Below are 19,823 nucleotides of genomic sequence, written 5' to 3' on the forward strand. Positions count from 1 at the left end.
TGCGATTGTGGTATGGTCCATTTTTTTAAAGCATACATTCCCCAGAATGCTTTGAGAACATATTCAGTTTCTGGCCTCTCTTTTTAAGGAAATCTTTGTAATCAGATTTGTGGCATAAATAATGTAGTAACAAGTATTACTTCTTCATTTAGTTTTTTTTTTTTGGTCACATATTGTACTCTTAATGCAGTAGTATTTCGGGAACATGTCGAAACCAGGTATTTTAGAACAGTTATGTCGCCCCTGGCCCTGTAGAGGGCAGAAGACAACCACATACAGTGTATGTCATACAATGCATCCGAAGAGTTCCAACTACACTTTACTGTATTTGTTGAAACTCTTTCACGTTGTTGATTTCAACGTGGAAAAGTTGGGTTTTGAAACTGTTGGATAATAATCAAAAATCACATGTACATACCCAAGCACTGCTTTTACAGCCTTCGGTAAATAAATAAACACATATTTTGCAGCAATTACAGCCTCAAGTCTTTTTGCATATGAAGCTTTGATGTCTGGGCTGTGGGCTCAGCATTATTGCTCTGCTGAAAAATGAACCATGGCCCCACTTTTCTCATGCTTTTTATGGGGCTCTGTGTGGAGAATGTGGTGGGGGAAAAAAACATTTATTCTATTTTTGCTGCAACATAAAATGTGGAGGAAAAATGTGATGCACATGGAATGCTAGTACTGAATAACTCATTGCTGTTTTTTAAATCTATCTATCTTTATACATACATTTTTTTCAGTTCACAGGTTTAAACAATTGGCTGTCAATAATAGATAACATACTTGGAAGAAGAAATAAACAAAGATCATCGAATTGAGCTGGATGAAAAATAAATGGACAACGTATGACAATATTGTCAGAGTGCCCACATTAGCTAACCTTGTGTTTGAAAAATAAGGGCACAGTCTTATCAAGTCAACCCGCAGGGGGGATGTGTTAGAACTCAACACACTACCAACACATTAAAACACGAAAGGGCAAAAATAAACACAAAACAATGCAGCCTTTTTGCTACACTCTACTAAAGCTTGCTTTGTGTTGTATGATTCATTCATCTTTTGTATGGTACATAATACTTTTTTTTCTCTTTTCTTTTTTTAAATGGCTTAGGATGTGTGCCGGTCCACGGGCATTATGACCCGAGATGGAGTCTTCACTGTGTTTTGAAGGGCTAAATGTATTCCAAGATCATTTACACCATTAAAGACACATAGTTCCAACACCATAAGAGTGGCAGAGTAGTGTCACGTGGCGTTTGAAGGGGTCCACGATCAGGTAGGCAAACGTCTGCTCCTCATCCCGCCCCCCGGGGTAACACTGACCCGACTCATCCTACAAGGAAAAGACACAGAATAGATGAGGAGAACTTGGTTGGCCCTTTCAGTGTACATCAAAACGAATCGATGCTATACTTACCCAGACGCGAACTTTGAGCACCATGGAAACCACGTTGATCTTTTTAGTTTCTGGATCCTTTTGAACACTGCAAGAAAAAAACAAAACAAAGATAAACAATAGTTCTGTCGATGTGTCATTTCTGAAACTGCTTATCCGTATATATTTATTATATTTACTACAAATGCCCGTTGTAGTTGTAGTTGTACGATTTGCAGTTTCACCAATATTTGCCTTAAAAGTCACAAACCAAACACCCACAACCAAAGTGATGTTGTAGTGTGTGAAGTGCTGCTTCCATGAGCGAAAATGCTTTTATTGTCTGCATGAGTGCCCCAACCACACACACACTCACACACACACACACACACACACGCACGCACGCACGCACACACACGCACGCACACACGCACGCACGCACGCACGCACACACACACACACACACACACGCACGCACGCACACACACACACACACACACACACACACACACACACACACACACTCTGGCTCTGCTCTCGCAAATAGATGGCACGCAAAACTGCAAAGCTCAGGCCATTGTGACAAAAGCCGGACTCGCCATTGGCCGAGCACCATACGGGCCACAGCTTGCATTTGGTCACCTGCATGTGACTGAGCCATCCCCTAAAATGGGCTGATTTCATTTAAAATGTGGTGAAATTGCATAATATAGCTCCTTAAACACATTATTTTTTTCAGTTGATAAAAAGTTTTAGAGTGGCTAGTTTAACCAGGAAACAGATGTTTTCATTTTGGGCAAAAAAAAAAAAAAAAAAATATATTGGCTTGCACCGTTTGTACCTGATGAGCTCTTTGTACATTTTCTTGGTGATGCTGATATAAGGCTCCACTGTGTCCTCGTACTGATTCAGCGCTCCTCCGAGGCAAAGGTGCTTGAAGAGGCGAAACAGCAACTCCCCTCGTTCGGCGCCCCCCAGAATGTGGTAGTTCTCCGAGTCCTCATCCAGCAACATCTGCATGCGCACAGAAACATCTGTTTAGAGGGTGGATGATAAAAAAATGGTGAAACAAAACGGAAGTCTCACCTCTCGGAGTTTGTCATAGTCCGGGTAGACTTCGTGTAAGCATCTCGCGATGTGTCCAGAGGGTGCCACAATGCCACAAGCGTAGATGGGGTCAAATAAGTCCATTGAGACCTTGGTGCATGGTACCACCTCGACATCGACTGATGCCACTGGTTTGTCTGTGAAGAAAAGGAAAATCTCACCTCCAAAAACTGTGATTGAGTGACATTAAGATGAAAGGACATACCGAGAGACTGCCAGGCAACGGTCGTTCTTGCACTGGAAAGCACACTAGAATCTGTGAAGAAGCACTGCACAGAAAGTGATGACGATGACACACAAATAATGAACAGCAAATTTGAAACACTTCCCAGGTGTCTTCATAATATGTTTGTGGCTTGCTTCATCAAAACACCCCAAGGATCAACATTTATTGCACACATTATTTCTAGTCTGGCCCTTTCTCATTTTGAGTAAGCAGGCAAATCCATACCCTGCTATTTATACAGTATTGACAGAAAAAGTCTACACACCCCTACACATGTTTTCAGTCCAGCTATTTGACTAAGCGACAAAATAATCAACAAATTAATCAATTATCAAAGCAATAAATTAATCAATTATCAAAGCAATAATTATTTGCAGCCCTAATTTGAAGAATTAAAATAATGTATGTTAACTGATTTGATTAGAATTATTGCTTATTGTCATCATGTAATTAAACATTTATTTAATAAAAGATCTATTTAACCCTTCATGCACCCTGTAACCTGAAAGGGTTAAAATGTATTTGCAAAATTCTTGATTTTGCTCATATTTTCTTATTCAAATGCATTAAATGATTACAAACAGAATCAAATGAATGAATACATTTTAATAAACTAAATTTATGGGGGGAACCTGCTAAATGAATGGAACAATATTTCAGGACTGTTGATGAACTTGTACGAGTGTGACGTCATGTCTTACCAGCGCAAACCTGTCGCTGTCGTAAAGGTGAAATTTCTGGTCAAAACTGAAAGTTTGCGCCGAGAGCCTTCCAAGCATGGACCTGAAAAAAAGAAAGAAAGACCACTGAAAGACTTCCATTAGGACACCGCAAGATGACGACAGAACATGTTGAGAAATGTTTTTGACGTGACCACTTGTCTCAGAGTTTACCATTTCATCAACAGAGCTACGGTCTCCTTTTCCTCCAGGAACGAGAACTTCCTGGAGGGAACTGGACGGAAGGAAAAAGTGTGTTCAAAGTCGTGTTTATCTCCGGACATGTTAAGATTGTTGTGCGACTGTAGCGCTTAAGAGAAACAAAAGTGAGAGGATCGGAGGGCTTCCGGAAAGAAAGTGGTGCTTGACGAGAACAGGCCAATCAGAGACGAGTGTGCGGTCACGAGCCTTTGCGTTGCCATGACAACGGACGCGCTGACGTCTACAGTCAAGAAGTTGCTTTTTCTCGAAGAATCGAACGTCGGTCAACTCCACTCTACAGCTCAAGACAACATAATAAACGATCACATTAAATATTGTTTATTTATTATATTAATTTAGTCTTGAAATTGCAGCCTTTGGCCGTGCGTACACGTTCTGTATGAAACAACAGGTCAGATTAGTGTTATTGAATTTTGAAATAAAGTGAAAACGCTTTTATCTATTTCTTTTTTATTTTTTATTTGTTGACGTCGCTTTTGTGTGGTTCCCACCCAAAAATGTCAGGAATTTGCACATAAATAAATAAATCATGAAATCAAAATGTAAAACCTATTTAAAATTAAAAATGTTTTTATTTTTATTATTACACATTATTGGTATTCTTATTATTATATAGAATTATAATATAAAATATATTTGTATTTTTAGTATTCAAATCATTCTTATTTCTTAGATATAATTGTGATTTTTTTTTAAAAGAAGTTCAGGGTAATAAAATGCAGAACTAAAACGCCCCCCCCCCCAAAAAAAAAAACCCCAAAACACAGCAACAACTTCCAAATAAATAACGCACATCAATGCATTCCATTATGTTCTTAGTCGAGGTAATAAACACTGAACAACTTTGTGCTTGGCCGGCATGAAGTAAAGTACATTTTCCAAGCCACTGAGCCAGCATTATTGATAGTATTCAATCTGCAAGGCAAACTTTCTTTGACAGCTTGAGCTACCTAAAGGTATTCATTTTAAGAAACAGCTGAGCCACGTAAACAGCTAATAGCCATTTGACTCTTTTTTTTTTTATTGCATACGCCATCACAGACTACCTTGGCTTGTTCTTATTCTTACCGCTTTCGAAATCGAATGCTCCCAAGGTTGTTTACACGACTCCGAGGGTGGGAAAAAGGCATTTATGTACGTCTTCTGCAAAGGCTGGGGCCTTCAATCATGCCCGCCAATTGTCATATTTACATTGTAAATCCTGACTTTACTCTTGTGTGGCGCTTTAAATATGCTGGGACACAAACTGGATTGATGTCGCAAACCATCTTGTATGATGAAAACAACTGACGTAACAACAGCGAGGAGTTTTGAGCGACTCTCCCTCTAATTGCAAGATGACCTCGGTTTGTCAGTAAGTCATTACCGTGGGCAAGCCGAGGGCTAATTAATGTCGTGTTCTCGTAACCTAGCGTCATCATCGCGCATTCGAACCACTGTACGCTGCATCATGCTGATAAGCGTTTTGCCTGGTGGGTCATTTACGAAGGACAGTCATACGCCTCCCTCAATTAGAACATTTTGACATATTACGCACGCGTATAGCACAGGCTTAAAATGCTCATTCAAGCTACACTGTATCACACCGAGGAATTTCACTAGGTGGGTTCTCCACTGTGGTCAACTCGACGCCTTCCAAGCATCACACACACACACACACACACACACACACACACTCACACACACACAGACACACACACACACACACGTGTTTCACCATGTGAGTCGTCGACATAAAAGTAAATGCCTCCGTCAAATAGAAGAAAAAGATCTATCCGTCCATCCATTTTCTGAACCACTTTATCCTCACAAGGGTCGCGGGGGGTGTTGGAGCCTATCCCAGCTGTCTTCAGGCTGTAGGCTGGTTGCTAACCAATCGCAGGTCACATAGAGACGAACAACCATCCATGCTCACACTCACACCTAGGGACAATTTAGAGGGTTCAAGCAGCCTGCCATGCATGTTTTTTGGAATGTGGGAGGAAACCGGAGTACCCGGAGAAAACCCACACAGCCACGGGGAGAACATGCAAACTCCACACAGAAAGGCCAGAGCCAGAATCGAACCCATGACCTCTGCACTGTGACGTTGACGCGCTAACCACCGGACCACCGGGCCGGCAAAAAGATCTATTCTATTTTACAGATGTAGAAAGGGTAAGCTAACAGTAAGGATTTCTTTCGCCTTCAACTACTTGACTTCACTCCAACCAGTCGGTTTTTCGATGGGTTCCCTATCCACTGACGACAACTAAACGCCATCACAGAAAATGAGACTTTTCCAATTTGACGGACTTGAGAAGCGCCCAATGCGCTTCGAATACCCATTAAGACGACACCGCATCACATTGACGGGTGTCTAGATGGCCGGGTCATCCACTCAAGAGGCCTCCCTCAAATAAGAACGCTAGAAATCAACAAATCAATGACGCCAACATAGCCAAGTGATGCGCAGCATGGGCCTAATGAGGCCGGAACATTTGCAGGAATCCATTGAGAGGCGCAGACTTTTTAAATGGACGTAATTGAGTTAGCCGTCACCTCAATCAAATCAAGCCGATTTGCTCATGCACACGCATTTGTCCGGGACGTGCACGCCCCCCGCCGCCGCTCGCCGTTGACATTCATTAACGCGTGACCGATTGCCTCCTCTTAGCGATGAGGAAGCACGTCGTGTCTTTAAATGGGCCATGCAGCCTTGTTGCCTCTTCCGAGATGCGCCTTCACCTGATTCTCAGAGAGAGTGAGAGAGAGAGAGAAGGAGGGGGGGAGTGCAAAAGAGAGAGAGTGAAGGGGCGAGACTCAGAAGTTTTCATCTGGCAGTCATCTATTTTAGGTTGACACAGTGCATATTTCATAGCGGGGCTTCTGCACACATACACAGGATTCAAATCGTCTGGAATTAATCGCCATCATCACCACCACCGCGATGAGACATATCAAAAGGCCCAATCGAGAAAGATTTTCCAAACATCGGGAGAAATTCCTCCTCTTCTTGTGTCTTTGTGTCCCCACGGTGAGTGTCATTGAATCTCTCATTTGCAGACATGTTAATGATTATTTGCCATTTTTAGCTGCATGGAGCTCACATGTCATCATTAGGCTGGTAACGCTAATAAGTGTTCATTAGGCAGCGTGACCATCCGTCATGTTATAAGAAATTAATCAGCCGGGGGAACTGTTGGATGGATTTCAAAATGGCTTCGATCATCTTCAGGTAGTGTAGTTGGATTCATATTTAAAGTGACTGACACATTTGTCTGCAAAGCTGACTGCAGCGGCGTACCGTAGGTCACAAGGGGTCGCGGGCAAGAGACGATTGAGCCCTCCAAAGAGTCTGCCAAATTGTCACATCGGGGGGTATCAGAAGGTCCTTGCCAAGACATCCATCCATCCATTTTCCGAACCGCTTGATCCTCACTAGGGTCGCGGGGGGTGCTGGAGCCTATCCCAGCCGTCTTCGGGCATTAGGCGGGGGACACCCTGAATCAGTTGCCAGCCAATCGCAGGGCACACAGAGACGAACAACCATCCACGCTCACATTCACACCTAGGGACAATTTTAGAGAGTTCAATCAGCCCGCCATGCATGTTTTTGGAATGTGGGAGGAAACCGGAGTACCCGGAGAAAACCCACGCAGGCCCGGGGAGAACATGCAAACTCCACACAGGGAGGCCGGAGCTGGAATTGAACCCGGTACCTCTGCACTGTGAAGTCGACGTGCTAACCACTGGACTACCGGGCCGCCCCCTTGCCAAGACAGTCATGCAAAAAAAAATAATAATAAAATTGTCAGACAGATACAAGTGCTTTCAACGCAACGAGATGAAAGCAAGAGATCGCGCTTAATAGGTATGTCACAGCCGTTACTGAAAGTCCAGAATTTAACCGACTATGCTTTTTATACGTACTGAAGCAAAGGCGGGATATTGCCGTGACTGGGTAAACAGATTCCTGCAATCAGATAATCATATGACATCAGACCGGCGGTGTAGTGGAGTTGGCCAGGGTCCGAGATCAGCCTTTTACACAGAACCCAGCAAAGCGTGACACTTTGCTGCAGCAGACAGTAGGTCACAATCAGACAATGTCCATCCATGGCAACATCTGCTGTGGTGCCTAAAATACTCATCGGACAGCAAAAATTCATTTTGACACAACAGGAAGTGAGAGTGATGATGTGACTTTTCACATTCTTACACCACTGAGTAAAATAGCAGCCATTTGTGTTGTGTGTGTGAGCGTGTGTCTCGCTGACGGCGGCTGTCTCGTGTCATGTTTTCAGATGGAAGCCATTCATCCGGACTGCGCCATCATTGCTCAGCACCTGAGGGCCGGCGAGACTTGCAACCAGGCGAGGAGGAGAGAAGTTGAGAACCAGACGACCCGCGGTGGTTGGTGCCTCTTGATGATGCTTTGCGCGCGCGCGCACACACACACACACACACAAAAAAAGCACATAAACACACGCACCTCACGTGACAAACGACGGCACACTGTAAGATGTTTTTATCTGAAGACAGATGGGGAAAAGGTGCAATCTAATTTAGCTTTGCGGGATCTAGTTAAGGCTAAGCAAAAGCTAATTATGAAACGTCAATTTCCTCCAGTAAGACTAATATTAGATTAGCGCATCTTAAAGAAAGTAACACACGGCTTATTTGCATCATCGAAACGCTTGTGCTTTATGATGTCTATCATGGGTGAGTTTGCAGTTTTAAAACAATTAGCAAGATTTGAATCGAGCTTCACTTCACTAGCCCCGCCCCACTTGAATTTCAGTCAAGGCCACGCCCCTCATTAACGTGGACATGGTGACGTTAGCCACGGCTGCTACTTTCTGTAGCATGACATATGTCATCAAATTGACGTTTTGTTTTTTGGAATGTACAATCAATTAAAATATATATATATCAAAAACAGGTGAAAGATGAAATTTGCCTTCTCATGTCGCTTCTGAATCCTCTCAGTTTACTGCCGTCCCTTCACTCGCCTAGCTGTCCAAAATCTTGTTTTGACACTGTACGTTCTTTTAGTCAGCGGCTTTTTAATATTGATTTATTTTTATTTTTACTACGATGCCAGTATTTCCCCGCTGCGTTTCAACTACAGGCCGATTCTTTTCCATGACATGAATATTTAGCTTTTTATGTTAGCATAAATGCTTCACTCTGAGCCTTCCCGCTGCGATGGCGCCATCCACGGTTATCATCAGCACGCTCTCCCCTGGGTGTCCAAAGCAATTCCAAAAGAGTGAGGCTAATCCTAAATAAGGTGACATTCAAGTGTCAACACGTCCCTTTTAAAGCCCTTTCTCGGCCACAAAAGGCCAAACCAACAGAGAGGAACGCTCAGGGCTTCTTCCTCTCGCTAAATGGGCTTTTTGCACTGAAGCCACTGTTTGTGAGCCTCACGAGGGGGCTGAAATGATGTCAACCTACCTTGTGATTACACCTTTCAACAAAGATGTCGGTCCTGGGGGAAAAAAAAAAAAGTTCACCTTTCCATTATTCATGTGACGTATTGAAAAATGAGGACAAATGTTACATCACAGAATGACGCTTCTTTCTTTCCATCAATGGCTAAAAATGAAAATCTGTCTGACTTTGAGCTTCCAAAGCCAGCACAGAGTCAATCCCCACATGGGAATCTTACTACTATGTCAAAGCAGTCCAATTCATGAATGAACTGCACCACCGTTTATTATTAGAAAGCCTCAAACAGAACCTCCTGAATTTGTCTTCTTTGTTAGCTCCGGCTCGGAACATTTGTCAGGGCGAGGACCTCATTGATTTGAAAAGGTCAATTCATTACGCTGCGACATCCAACGTCGAAGATAATCCGTTCCGTGGTGCTCATTAAAAGAAACACAGGAGAAAATCATGTCAAGTGAATTCACTTGTAATGTGTTTTTTTTAGTATGAAATATAGCATTCTATAATAGTGTACTTTATAAAAAGCATACATTCATAACAATGAAATTAAATGTAAAAAAATGGTTACTTTCTTCCTCATCACGTTTCATTTAGTTGCCATAATAAAGCCCATAGTAACTCTAATTGACAATTGGTATAAGTGTAAAAAGAAGTCAAGAGCTGCTTAATAAAATGATTCCAACAAAAATAAGGTGATCACCATTTGATGGAAATGTTTGCTTTTATTGTGCAGTTGACATTTAATCAACAGTTTACTGAACTGCCAGACAGTTCTAATTCGCAAAAAAACTTCACTGGTATCTTTCTGTGGTACACACATTTACATAGGAAGTCGCCAGTAGACATTTTGACTATTCACATTTGGACATGCATACCAGTGTCATTGACAACTGCGACATCAACAACGAATTATTTTAGTGACCCAGTAAGCCAGTGAACCATCGTAATGATTTCAATGCGATGCAGCCATTATTAATGTTATTAGTAACGCTTGGAGACACATGCCCTGTTTAGAGGACTTTCATACAACCGGACTTTTTGTTGCTTTTGTTGTTCCAGATGTATCTCTCATACTTTGTACATACATCTGGACAATTGTTTCATCACTTGTGAGGCACTATTTTTGGAGACAGAGCACTCACGCTTGGGTGTAAAAACTGGCGCATGTTGATTTTTGTGCAGGTGCAAGCCTTCTTTAGCGTTTCTGGGAATTTGGCAGACCTCCATGAGCATTTAGGCGGAGCAAGGGCGTTTTCTATTACACGCCCTTGGCTCACCTGGTAATTCGATGGTGGAAACTAGATTGATCTTTTGGCCAGCTACGGGCAGATCTAAGTTGTGGCGCAGATGGAGTAATGCAGTTTTGGTGGATTTGATCGAAGTGCGGGCAGACAAATGCTGCGCTCTGCGGACATGTGTTGTGGGTGCCAGCCTTCCAATTTTCCGCACCGCTTATCCTTACGATCGTTGCAGGTGTGCTGGAGCCTATCCCAGCTGTCTCTGGGCAGTAGGTGGGGTACACCTTGAACTGGTTGCCAGACACTCACAATGCATGTACATGTAAATAACTAATAAACAAGGTCATATATAATCAATATAATAAGGGTGAAAATGAACAAAATTAGATTTTATAAGGATACATATCAATAGAAATGACTGACAAAATAAAATACATATACTTGCAACAATGCAATCGTACACATCTGGTTAACCCTTCAGCGGTTCCTACAGTTTATCGTATTATCAGGTTACAGGGTGCATGAAAGGGTTAAATAAATACCTTTCTCACATGATAAGTCAAACCAAGCATTTGAATAAATAGACGCATCATCTATTTTCATGTAAATTGGATAGGAACACCAAGAATAGTCATAGTTCCCCATCATTAAAAATAAATAAATCTAGGTTGATACATCAAAAATCGGCAAACAGGAAGTTGTACACAAAGCAACCCACGCTGTTGAAAACATTGCCTGCTGACGGGGGGGCAATGAAAGAGTGTGTGGCGTGCATCTGAAAAAGTGTCTCGTGTGTGCAGCACAATTCATTTTGCTGCACCGACACATCCAGATGACATATTTACACACATACCCGTCAAATGTGACATTAAAACTAAAACTTGTTTCTGAAATGAATTGCACATCCTTGACGTGCCCTTTTTGACAGGAAGCCTCGGAGGAGACTTGATTCCGTGCGCATTATCGTCCGCTTCAGGTCCCACATTGAGATGACGTCACGTCTTCACTTAAACACACGCGAATGGAGGCAAATAGATATATGGGACGGTGTTCGAAATGAACAAGACAAGTTACTGCTCAGCATTGTGGCTAGTAATGCCTTCATAATCTAATCAGCCTCTAGGTAAGACATCGAGAAAAACTCCCTAAACGTTTGAAGGAGATGTCATGAAAAAAATGAGACGCTGCTTCCAACATTTTGGGTTGGTTAGCCTTGAAAATCAATCGAAGTGTCAGCTTTTGTTGAATTGTTAATTATTATCATTTATTTTTCATTACAGTATAGTCTTTCATGTTAAGGTTACCTAAATGATATTTTCTGATTGAATTCATGTACTCACGGGTTCTTGATTTGCGAGGCACCAAACTCCGCCTCCTGACTGAACATGCGTGAGAACAGGATGGCGGTTTTTTTTTAATTTTGTGCAATAAGATAATCCTTCCAGCATTTGCTTTTTTTTTAGCGCAACTTTCTCCTGCGTTGAATATATTTGACATTTATTTTGCTGTCACATCAGCCAGGAGCATTATGACTGACACATCCCCTCCCCCGTTATTTCTATTATTCTAATATTAGTCCCTGTACGTTTTGTCATCTTCTCTTTGTGAGCTCTAGCGAAGTTCCGACTCGTCTTGACTTGTTTACCTTCACCTTGTCTGCTCGGCACTCGTCCCGGATGACGACTGTTATGTAAGAGACTCTGAAATGTAAGACAGTCCCGTGGAAGAAAAAAAAAAATGCTGCACCGTGTGACAGGAAGCAACGACCCGAGCGAGACACTTTTAGAAAGGAGAATGAGGGAAGGACTCTTTTTAAGCCGCTTTGTCGGATGCAACCCGTCAGGTTGTTTGATGAACCCTTAGACAAATGTCCAAAAAATATTTGAGGAGGTTTATGGCTGATAGAGAGGAGCTACAGTGTTTATATGGAATATGGAGAGAAATGGTTTGGGCTAGGCCAGGGGTGTCAAACTCATTTTTCACAGAAGGCTACATCAGCATCGGAAGCAAAATATAATTATAATCACATGTGAAATACATACAACTAATCCTTCATGTTAAATAACCCTCAATGTATAACATATTCAAGTTACAAATATTACATACGTGTGTAAAAAACAAAAAAACAGCGTACATTATTCAGATTTGTTGGGTAAAGAAACCCACGTTAGGCTAGCAATGAATGACTGAACTATTTATGTTAAAGAAGAAAAATATCATCAAACACTATGTTCTGACATTATAAGTTGACACAGGAGAGAGGGGTCGAAATGGTCCAACCAAAATGATAAATCATGAAAACGAACAAGAAAATTGACAAAAAGCTTTTCTGTGAACAAAATAGAAATGATTTTCAAAAACTAAATCGTACATTTACCAAACTGACCATAATTATAGTAAAACTGTACGTCCTTTTAGTTTTTGTCAATTAATATCATACGTGAACTTTTGGGGTTTGTTTTAATTGTGTTTATTTCTGTATTGCTGTACAGCAGAAGAAGGAAGGTCAGTTGTTTAAGAATTGTACTTTACTTTCTTACACAAAACTTACTGTTTGTTTGTTTTTTAATCATGCACACAAGAAATACTCAGTGTATTAAAAAAATAAAACGAACACCAAAACTAATTCGAATTAAATTAAAATGAAGCATTTTTCGAAAAATAAATAATGATTACTTTTCTTAAGGCTAGGATTTGGGTTTTTGTTTTGGCATTGCGTTAGGGTTTGATGTCGGTCAAACAAATTGGATTTCAAATATACTACTTTTTGGTGGGCAACAACGGACAAAAGATCAAATGACTGATTTTGTTTGAACAAAAGCCTTATGTGGCTGCTTCCAGGATGCCAGACGGAGTGGGACCAGATTGGATGCTGGTTGAGAGCCGACGTAGGTCAGGTGGTCAACCTGTCGTGCTCTGGCATCTTTCAGCATTTCTCCAGAGGTCGAGGTCAGTTGGAAATGCTCAAAGTACACCTTGGAATCTGTATTGGGCTACTACTGGGTTCCAAAATAAGCTTTTGCTATTGACCATTAAAACATCCTCGCGTTCTCTTTGCCTGCGTGGTAAGGATTCGTTTACAGAAACTGTACAGCAGACGGCTGGTCGGACATTTATCCGCCCTACCAGGAAGTGTGTGCTTTTAGCGACGACAGTGGACCTGAATCAGAGGTTAGTTGAAATCACTCACAATTCCTATCCCGCAATATATTAACAAGGCTGCTCTGTGCTTCGTTTCCCTGATTGCAGACCAGTTATCTGTCCACTTTCAGACAAGTGTACACCGTGGGCTACGCCACATCGCTCATCTCGCTCATAACTGCTGTCGTGCTGTTCACCGCTTTCAGGTAAAAAAAAATAAATATATATATATATATATACATATATATATATATATATACAAAAAGTAGTAATCGCTGTACCCGGTTGATTTTTTCCCCCCCCTCTCTTCTCAGGAAGTTCCGCTGCACCAGGAACTACATCCACGTCAACCTTTTCTCCTCGTTCATCCTGAGGGCCAGCGCCGTCTTCGTCAAAGACACGGTGCTGTTCGCCGACGAGACGTTGGACCACTGCTCCGTGTCCACGGTGAGCCGTCACTTGAGAGACGTCAAGGGTGTGAAGAAGTTCACTTAAAATAAAAAAATAAAAAAGAAAACGGACGGACCCGTTGTTCCCCGTCAGACGGCGTGCAAGTCGGCCGTGGCGTTCTTCCAGTTCAGCATCCTGGCCAATTACTTTTGGCTGCTGGTGGAGGGCATGTATCTGCAGACCCTGCTGGCGCTCACCTTCGTCTCCCAGAGGAAGTACTTCTGGTGGTACATCGTGATTGGATGGGGTAAGTTTGGTGTTAATTAAGGTGTCGAGAGCCATCCTTATCTTGTCTGCCATGTGGGTGAAGGACGAGGAAAGAAGCAATTTGCGGAGGACTGCGTGCATTTTTTTCAGATTGGCGAATTAAAGTTGCAGTTTGCGAAGATCGACTCCGATCACTTTGTATTCAGAACGAAGAATTTCGAGCCTTCAAGGTCATCATCACAGTATATTTTACTACTAGTAAAAGACCCAGCGTAAGCACATCTAAGACATGTCTGCCATCTAGTGGTGAATGGTGATAAAACTACAGATAGCCCCTGCATAGTGGTTGTTCAGCTCCCACAGATTCACATTTTCTCAGATTTGTTTTATTTCTTTTTTTGGGGGGAGTGGGGGGGGGGGTGATTTCGAACATGTCGACCCATCCCAATCCCTGTATTATTATTCAAATACATTTGGTATTTTTAAGTCCAAATTCAAATCTTAAAATGTTAATTAAATTTTTGAAAAATAGATGGTTGATTGTGTGACTTTCAATATCTATTGGATTATAAATTAAATGGGTTATTAAAATGTTATAAATGAAAAAAAAAGCAAAGCAAGGTGTATTATTATAATTGCATTTCATTGAATGCTCTGGTGACCTACTGCTTCCCTTTTGGTTGTTGTTAAAAATTCCACACAGTCTCCTCTCATCATTGCTTGCTTACTTCCTCACAGGCCTCCCATCGACTATTCTCATCGCCTGGGTGCTCATGAGATTTTTCTATGATGACAGAGGGTAAGATTGACAGTATACACTACCATACGTTGTTGCATCGGGTCATATCACGACAAACAAACAAAAGGATTATTCAATTTCTTTCATACGTGACTAGTTGCTGGGATGACACGGACAACGTTGGCATTTGGTGGATCATTAAAGGTCCAATCACAGCGACGTTGCTGGTGAGTGGCTTTTGTTTGTTTCATGTCCAAAGACTGCGAATGGATGGCTCGGGCTAAGACACCGCTGTCATATCTAACAGGTCAACATCGTCATCTTCATCAACGTGATCCGCATCCTCGTCCAGAAGCTCAAATCTTCCGCCATATCCGGGAACAACGACACTGGACATTTTATGTGAGTCGCGGAGGATGAAATATTAAAAGAGGTTTTGATGTGGGAAATATTGCTTTTGACTCGGAATGAGGTTCACAAACTGGCAGGAGTCATAACCTGGAGGAGTGAGCATCTTCCTGAGGCTTCTTTCGACTTTGCACTGATTGAATTTGATTTTGTAAATCAAGTCTGTGATCTCCGGCAGCAAGGCAAAACCTCCGCCAAGGTCGCACCCTCAAAAAAGGACTGTCAAAACGGATCATCACGTTTGACCTTGATGCCGTTTATTAGAGCTATTTAAGAGGACTTAGCTGAGAAATTAGATTCATTTAATGATTCCTGCTAATGCCTTTTGACCCGAACACATATAGAGTGATTATTATGTAAGGAAAAAAAAGTGTCATACAGGACCTGTACTGGATAATATTTCTACTTGATTAGTGTTCAACTGAATTAATTTAGACGGGAAGACCTTAAAAATAGCACACGATACCAGAAATAGCTTTGTCACCCAACGGGATTTTTCAAACAGTGTCCACAAATGAAATAAATAAATCGATAAATTTTAGTACCGGTAATACAAATATTAGGTGTGATATACTGGCTTGAGAGAAAACAACTTTTGGTAGTATGGCAGGAGTTTGTGACTAACAAGTCATTAAAAAAAATGTTTAAAACTACATTTAAACGTTTGCATAAATGATAATAATTGAAATCATGCTAAGGTTCACAACAGCCCCGTCATAAAAGCAGCGATATCATTAACTACGTAACATGGAGTTGATGTAAATGTACTGTAAGTCAACTCACAAAAATAAGAAATCGTACAAACATACTACAGCGGCAACTTACTGTCTTTTTGTCACTACGTCAGCAGGGCATGAAGGTTCCCGACTCGTGCCTTTCTTCGACGGGCTTTTCCGTTCAGCAACGACGACAACAAAAAAAAAAAAGGGCTTCGCTTTATTTCCTCTTGAACACAAAGTATTAAGGCGTTCCAAAAAAAAAAGACTAAGTAGTGTAACGTTAGCCCATGAACACTATAATACATTACACTATCCACGTAACAGGTGGCACGGTCAGAAAAGTTGTTGCTCCAGGTCCGACTGTCTTCCGAATGATGCTTACCGGAATGATGCATCACCACCCACCGGCATCAAGCTTTTTAACAGCCTAAAGGCAGGACAACTAATGGAGCCCAGATACCTTAATACTATATTTTTAATACATTTACTGTAAGTATCCATCCATCCATCCATTTTCCGAACCGCTTAATCCTCACTACGGTCGCGGGGGGTGCTGGAGCCTATCTCAGCTGTCTTCGGGCAGTAGGCGGGGAACAACCTGAATCGGTTGCCAGCCAATCGCAGGGCACACAGAGACAAACAACCATCCACGCTCACATTCACACCTAGGGACAATTTTAGAGAGTTCAATCAGCCTGCCATGCATGTTTTTGGAATGTGGGAGGAAACCGGAGTACCCGGAGAAAACCCACGCAGGCCCGGGGAGAACATGCAAACTCCACACAGGGAGGCCGGAGCTGGAATTGAACCTCTGCGCTGTGAAGTCGGCGTGCTAACCACTGGACTACCGGGCCGCCCTTACTGTAGGTAAAATAGCAAAAATATAAAACATCAAGTACAAGCCAAACAGCTTGCACCTGGTCAATTCAATTTATTCAATGGTGAAGAAATAGCTAAATATATAATTTAACCAAATTTTCCTCATGGCTCTAACACATAACGCATATTTTCCATGGTCAAGCTGTCACCTGGCGGTCCAGTGGTTAGCACGTCGACCTCACAGTGCAGAGGTTGTGGGTTCGATCCGGGTTAGGTTTGCATGTTCTCCCCGTGGCTACATGGGTTTTCTCCGGGTACTCCAGTTTCCTCCCACATTCCGAAAAACATGCATGGCAGGCTGATTGAACACTCGAAATTGTCCCTAGGTGTGAGTGTGAGCGCTGGTGATGGTTGGTCGTCTCTGTGTGGCCTGCGATTGGCTGGCAACTGGTTCAGGGTGTCCCCGGCCTACTACCCGAAGATGGCTGGCATAGGCTCCACCATGCCCCACGACCCTTGTGAGGATAAAGCGGTTCAGAAAATGGATGGATGCATGGATGAAACCGGATAAAAGTACTAAGATAATAACAATTGATCAAATGCTAACATGCTAACAGTTTGCATGCTAAAGTACAACGAGCGAGGTAGTGAATGAACTCATCCGAAATTGTCTACAAATGTGTTTTTATTAACCAGTATTGAAGTCAGATTTATGAGCTGAATGCATATGGTGGGGTTTTTTTCATTCACGATAGTTTTATTTTGGAAAACATCATGAAAATAAAAAAATAAAAGCTGGTTATTTACATTCAAATTAAACCACCGTTTAGTTGTTCGATGTGTCAGTGTTTGCAATAAAAAATGTTTTTGTTGTTTAACCCGATTATGACAGTGAAGTTTGGCGCGCTGTCGGCGAAAGCTAGACACATAATTCATCCATTCATCCATCCATCTATCTACATATATACGTATATTCATTTCTGATTTCAACTCAACTCTCAGGACACTGAGTTACTGTTTTGTCTCATTACATTTAATCCACTGATTGGAAATTTGCATTTGGGTCTCCCTTGCCATTTCAAATAAACGGATGCCTTTAATGACTGGAATGTTGTGGTGTTGTCTTATCATCTCCTGTGTGAACTTTTGTTTTCTTCCTCAGAAAGCTGGCGAAATCCACGCTCTTCCTCATCCCTCTGTTTGGGATGCACTACACTGTGTTTGCCTTCCTGCCCGAAAACACGGGTGTGGCAGCCCGGCTCTACATCGAGTTGGGCCTCGGATCCTTCCAGGTACCACCAACTCCTCAAACACACCAGCAGACATTTTTTTTTGGGGGATCATAAAACATTATTTGGACTACCTTTTTATTCTGGTTTCAAAGATGCAGTCTGTTGCTTTTTTTCAGGGCTTTGTGGTTGCTCTGCTCTACTGTTTCATGAATGGAGAGGTAAGCCAGTCGTGTTCAACCATTTTAAAGAACACTTAATGTATTTTCCCCACAATTTAAGATAATTTCCCAGGTGTCCTAATGAAAAAACAAAACATATAGAGCCCTAGCCCTTCAGTATGCCGTCAGTGATCATTGCTAACGGCCTCTCAAAATATCTTTTCTTTGTGGGGATCCAGTTCTTGCTTGACAACCGCACCATGCTTTTGTGGTTCAATTAAAGATAATACAGTAGTACACAGCAAGAAATTCGGTTGCTTCCCAGGTGCAGGCGGAGTTGCGGAGGTGGCTTTGGAAATGTCACAACCAAAGTCAGCGTATGCCAGCCAAGCGAAGCATCAGTCAGTTTAGTGTTGGAGCACACGCGGGGCTACAGCGGCCCCCCTCCACCGGCAACATCTCTACTGTATGACCGGAAGCAAACACTGAATGGACATTAAATCCACATTTTGGGTTGTGAGAACAAGAAGGTGGATTGACTCGTTCTGTGCTGCACTGAGCCTTTTGAGAGCACATCCTGTGTGAGTCTTTGTGTTTATACCATGTGTCAAAAGTGTTTTATGTTGGGCCTTAGGAAATTAAAAAAATAAATAAATAATAAGGCTAATGAAAAAAATAATCTGAGCTGATTCAGTTTTTATTTCACAATTGAATAAAACATTTTAAATATTAATTATATGTAATTTGCACAGCTTCAGATTGTTAAATCATTTGTAAAAATAACAGACCCGAGTGGGTAATGATCAATGGTTGTGATTTGTGAAAAGTTCTGAACCTCTCGAATAGTTTTAAAAGACAAAAAAAATAAAAAAATACAATTATTTCAGATTACAGTTCACAATTTAATGGTCAAGTCATTTTTTTGTTTTAATGGATTAACTCATCTGTATTTTTTTTGTACATTTTGGCTTGATATGTTTTTTTGTACTGTCTGCATTCTCTGCTGTTCCCTTTTGTCATTATTATTTAATTTTCACTAAGCAAGTTACCAAATTAAAAATGGCATCACCATGGTTAGACTGAGCATTTATGATGACAATATTCCAGTGTCGTATTGCACAAACCCCAATAAAATTGAAGGTGGAACTATGAAGACATGATATTTCACATTCAAATTGATTATTTAGCCTTTCCCCCAAACTGGGATTGTCTCCAGCACGCCCGCGATGAATGGATGGGCAACATCCCAACTTCATTAGAATTGGGGGTTTTATATTTTAAACCAAGTGTGGAAATTGTGTTTTGTCTTCTGGTTTTAGCATTAACTCATTCAGTACCAGCCAATTCTAGACCAAGTCTGAAAAGACGTTTAAAAACGTCATTGGGAGTGAATGAGTTAATGTACAGTATCACTCAGCACTTTGTGTCAGTCCACACTTGCATATTGTCACACAGTATTTTACATGATATTTTCTATGAAATATACTGTATTTTCCCTGTTGCTGTGGATAAAGGGGATTTATGTAAATGATGTGATAAAAAAAGCACAGTAATGAATGAAAATTCATAATGCGTGAGAAATAACTGATGTGTATTTTGAAAGTCAAGTCAAGTCAAGTCA

General features: G+C 41.6%; 2 protein-coding genes across 2 annotated transcripts; one reads left to right on the plus strand and one right to left on the minus strand.

Moving 5' to 3' along the window:
* Positions 1 to 607: 607 nt before the first annotated feature.
* On the minus strand, positions 608 to 3,771 carry cfap300 (cilia and flagella associated protein 300). The gene is made up of 7 exons (XM_086129421.1): positions 3,608 to 3,771; positions 3,416 to 3,497; positions 2,694 to 2,757; positions 2,468 to 2,625; positions 2,223 to 2,395; positions 1,424 to 1,490; positions 608 to 1,339 (listed from the first exon to the last, which is right to left on the minus strand). Exons 1-7 carry the CDS (start codon positions 3,715 to 3,717, stop codon positions 1,208 to 1,210), a joined length of 786 nt encoding a protein of 261 aa, XP_085985547.1. The 5' UTR covers positions 3,718 to 3,771; the 3' UTR covers positions 608 to 1,207.
* A 2,732-nt stretch (positions 3,772 to 6,503) lies between these two features.
* On the plus strand, positions 6,504 to 19,362 carry ghrhra (growth hormone releasing hormone receptor a). The gene is made up of 13 exons (XM_086129535.1): positions 6,504 to 6,671; positions 7,942 to 8,050; positions 13,171 to 13,278; positions 13,400 to 13,500; positions 13,579 to 13,676; positions 13,785 to 13,917; positions 14,014 to 14,167; positions 14,866 to 14,926; positions 15,024 to 15,093; positions 15,174 to 15,268; positions 17,975 to 18,104; positions 18,221 to 18,262; positions 18,528 to 19,362. Exons 1-13 carry the CDS (start codon positions 6,585 to 6,587, stop codon positions 18,672 to 18,674), a joined length of 1,335 nt encoding a protein of 444 aa, XP_085985661.1. The 5' UTR covers positions 6,504 to 6,584; the 3' UTR covers positions 18,675 to 19,362.
* The last annotated feature ends 461 nt before the right edge of the window (positions 19,363 to 19,823 follow it).

Source organism: Hippocampus guttulatus, chromosome 14 (assembly GCF_054856545.1).
Source record: "Hippocampus guttulatus isolate MCC_2025c chromosome 14, RoL_Hgut_1.0, whole genome shotgun sequence".
Lineage (NCBI taxonomy): Eukaryota > Metazoa > Chordata > Actinopteri > Syngnathiformes > Syngnathidae > Hippocampus > Hippocampus guttulatus.